This window comes from Chinchilla lanigera, unplaced genomic scaffold (genome assembly GCF_000276665.1).
Source record: "Chinchilla lanigera isolate Chin_1 unplaced genomic scaffold, ChiLan1.0 scaffold00040, whole genome shotgun sequence".
Taxonomy (NCBI): Eukaryota; Metazoa; Chordata; class Mammalia; order Rodentia; family Chinchillidae; genus Chinchilla; species Chinchilla lanigera.
Genome location: NW_004955441.1, coordinates 7295698 through 7299174, shown reverse-complemented (window position 1 = coordinate 7299174; position 3477 = coordinate 7295698). Strand labels below are relative to the sequence as shown.

The following is a 3477-nucleotide window of genomic DNA, read 5'->3' as shown; positions in this document are numbered from 1 at the left end:
CCTCCTGCCTCAGCCTCCCAAGTGCTGGGATTACAGGCGTGCACCACCACACCTGGTGAGAAATATTTTCATTAGCCTTCAGTGAGCAATGGAAATAAAGGTTGCCACCATGATAGCGGCTGTGACTAATGTGACTTTAGAGGAACAGCCTGAAAAGTGAGACACAGCGAAATGAGGTTTTGTCTGAATAGCACGGATGTGCACTATTCTTTTTTTATTTACTGTTACCCCCGCCTATTTTCCAAAAGGAGTGTGGGGAATAAAACAGTGGATCAAAGTACACACATGAGATACCTGCACATGAATACCCTCTCCCCTAAAATACATGTACCTTAAGCGAAGTCCCATTTACCCAGGCTAAGGGACTATCCCGATGGCCCAAGTCCCCACTGTGCTCCCAAATGCCAAGTGTGGTCTTTTGCCCAAACCGGTGCCCACATCCAGACGCGCTTTCCCTGCACTTGCCAACACAAAGTAGCACCCAACACTCAGTTGCCCACCTTCTGGCTATTTTACTTTTTTTCTGTGTCCTTCCTTTTTTTTAAACAAAGCTAACCTAAACTATTGTTGCCTAAATGCTAAAATGTTTATGATGCTTCTTAAAACAGCAGATTCCAAGCATTATATCTGCTATCCTTGAGGTCCAGGCCAAGTGTGTGTGGACCAGGACACACATAAACACAGGGAACCAAGGCAAGATGCGGCCGCCCCCCATGGTCATCAGCGGGTGTCTCTGTTCATGTGGGAGATTCCTGGCAGCTGCCACCTTGTATGTTTGTACAGCTCCTGGACACGGCAGGGGTGCTGCGTGGAGAACAGGTTACAGTAGCTTCCTGTTTTATTCTTAGCAATGTAGCCAAACACAAGCCGTCTCTTTTCTTAGGGGAGATTCTTTATTTCCGGTCTGGAGGACTCAAATTAAAAGAAGTCATCTTTACCAGAAAGGAAATGTAAATACCACAGAGCAAGGGGCCAGGACAGTCACAATTTAAAGATGCTAAGTTTAGTGTTACAGGTATAAGTACCTTGGAGGTAAGTACATCTGAGCAGGAGAAATGTAATAATAGTTCAGCCACGATTATCTTACAAGCTCCCAAATTCCCTGTGGTTTGAGTCATAGTTCTAAGTTTTATGACTACTAAAGGGCACAAGGTTTAGATGTAATTCACATGCGATTTGCATTAGTACCAGGTATGTTAACCTTAGCTAGGCTGTTTCTTAGCAACAGTCAGGTGTGAGCCCATTGAAAGCATCTTTCCATGGGAACCCTGAAAAAAAATTTAGAGGAGAATACTAAACTACTGCCTTTCTGACCAACAACAGGGTTCAAACTTAGAGAAAAGAGACAAAGCTCCGATGATGATCTTCTTACCTGACCAAAATCAGTAACTAGGAGGCTCACTGGACAGATGTCTAAGACTAAGACCTCCAAACATGCTCATTATGAAGTCCAAGACTTTAAATTTGATCTGCTGAGAAGTGACTGTTAAAATATGCCATCAAGAAAGTAGACTTCTTTCAAGAAGTCACATTCTTAAGAAGTAAACCATATTTTATCCAAAGATCTTCCAAGTTCTAAAGTTTCCAGTCCTAATATTTATAGTAGACCACTGTCATGGCACTATCATTAGAGTTTTCATGTATGTCCTTGAACTTCAAAACGGAGCCTTTTGCTCTGCAGCGAGCCATTTACTTACAGAAGCAGACTTTACTTGGTCTCCTACAGTGGCTTTTGCCACTCAACAAGATTGCTGAGGTCCTCTGTGCATATTTCCTTGGAAAAGGGACAGTATCAACCTTTGATTCTAGGAAATACTGAAAAGAATTCAAGGTAGTGTTTTGCTCTGATGAGCTCTCTACCATGAGGCAGCTGGAATAACAGCTTCCAAGTAACTATCAGCCCTCTTTGGTTTCTCATCGCATGATCCTTTGGAGAGTTTCACATTTTCCTGACAGTGAAAAAGAGCAGTTCCTCTGTTGAGATGTATAGGTAGCAGACACCCTCTGAGAAAATTATGATATATACTCATAAAGATACTTCAGCAGAAATGCCACGGTGTGAGATAAACACAGTAGCTAAAATAAATATTGTGTAAACAACACAAAACTAAGAGCACCAAAGGTATAATCTCTTAGGCTTCATAAGCCAGATGGTAGCACAGGTTCTAGTAGCTGATGACTTGGTAAAGAAAACACACAGTCAGCTGCTGTGTACCGATGCCACCCAAGCAGGCAGGCACACAGCGCTGTCTCCCACGGCCTTGCGCCTGATTTTCATGCCTTGGTTTATGAACCAGTTATGCCATGGCAAGGGAAATGATAACTTGGAGTCTCTAACCAAGTCCAATTGGACCCAGAGGCTCACGCACAATGAAAATCTTTTTGTCCAAACCTGAGAGGGTGGCGGGAATGCTTTTTTGTTCAGATAGACACCATTTCCTCTTAGACCCTTTCTCGGAAATACTTACGAAGCAGATGCCATTCATCTTGCTGAATTGTCTTGGTTAAATTGAAAGGAATGTTTCGTAAGCGGATTGGCTGAGAAAAGTGGTACTTGATGGCTGTGCATCGCTGCGCAATACCTTGAAGGAAATAAGAAATGAGATTTACTAGTCTGTTCATTTGTAATGGAATTCTGGAGACCTAAGGCAGAATAATTTACCCTACACTGACTGAATGGGAGAGGGGATAGAAATCTCTTGATTACTCTCATTAACAGAGGCAAGTCAGAGCAGTGAAAATCTAGAAGACGGAATACTTTTTAAAATCATGTTTCATTTTTTAAATTTTATAAGGCTCTATATATTCCCGTAAATGTTCTTCAATATAGAGTTTGTCTGAACTAAACAAAAAAACCATGCAAGGAGAGATGGCCTAAAAGTGTACAGATGTTTGGGAGAAATCAGTTTAGAATTTTAAAATTAACACATAAATTACAGTTCTAAATTTAACCTAGTCTCAAACTCTCAAATGAGTTGATCAAAAAGTTTATTAGGGAACTCTGGGAGGCTGAGGCATAAGGATCACAAGTTTGAGTCCAGCCTGGGCAAGTTAGTAAATTAGCAATACCCTATCTCAGTGAAATAAAAAGAGATGTAACCATAGTGCTGTGTAAAAGCCCCGTGACTCCATCCTTAGTACCAAAATTTTTTTTCATTAGGAAGTATGTTATTCAGACACCAGAAAACAGTTTTCCAAAAAGGCTTCATTTACAATGTAGGGTTAGGTGGCGATTTTATCTCCAGACAAGATTGGGTCTATTTAACCCATCAGAGGCTGATAGTATTCCTTAATTTGAATGTTACTGACTTTAATTATGGCTCTTGAGTGAAAGGGTAATGTTGAAACTAGAGAGGACAAAGAGAAAAAAAATTTTTTTCCTCCCTTTATCTGGTTGCATGGCCAGCCCTAGGCACAATATTTTCATTGGGCAAGCATACCCATCGGTTTAATATCCTCATTCATAGCCCATGCTTT

The 3477-nt window shown here is 41.2% G+C and overlaps 1 protein-coding gene across 1 annotated transcript in view; it reads right to left on the bottom strand.

Moving 5' to 3' along the window:
- Window positions 1–2975, bottom strand: part of Tmem178a (transmembrane protein 178A) — a 13357-nt gene extending 10382 nt beyond the window's left edge. Inside the window, exon 1 of the mRNA XM_013517625.1 lies at window positions 2469–2975. Within this exon, the coding sequence (XP_013373079.1) occupies window positions 2469–2622 (154 nt within the window). The 5' untranslated portion in view covers window positions 2623–2975. The remainder of the gene's footprint in view (window positions 1–2468) is intronic.
- Between the last annotated feature and the right edge of the window lie 502 nt (window positions 2976–3477).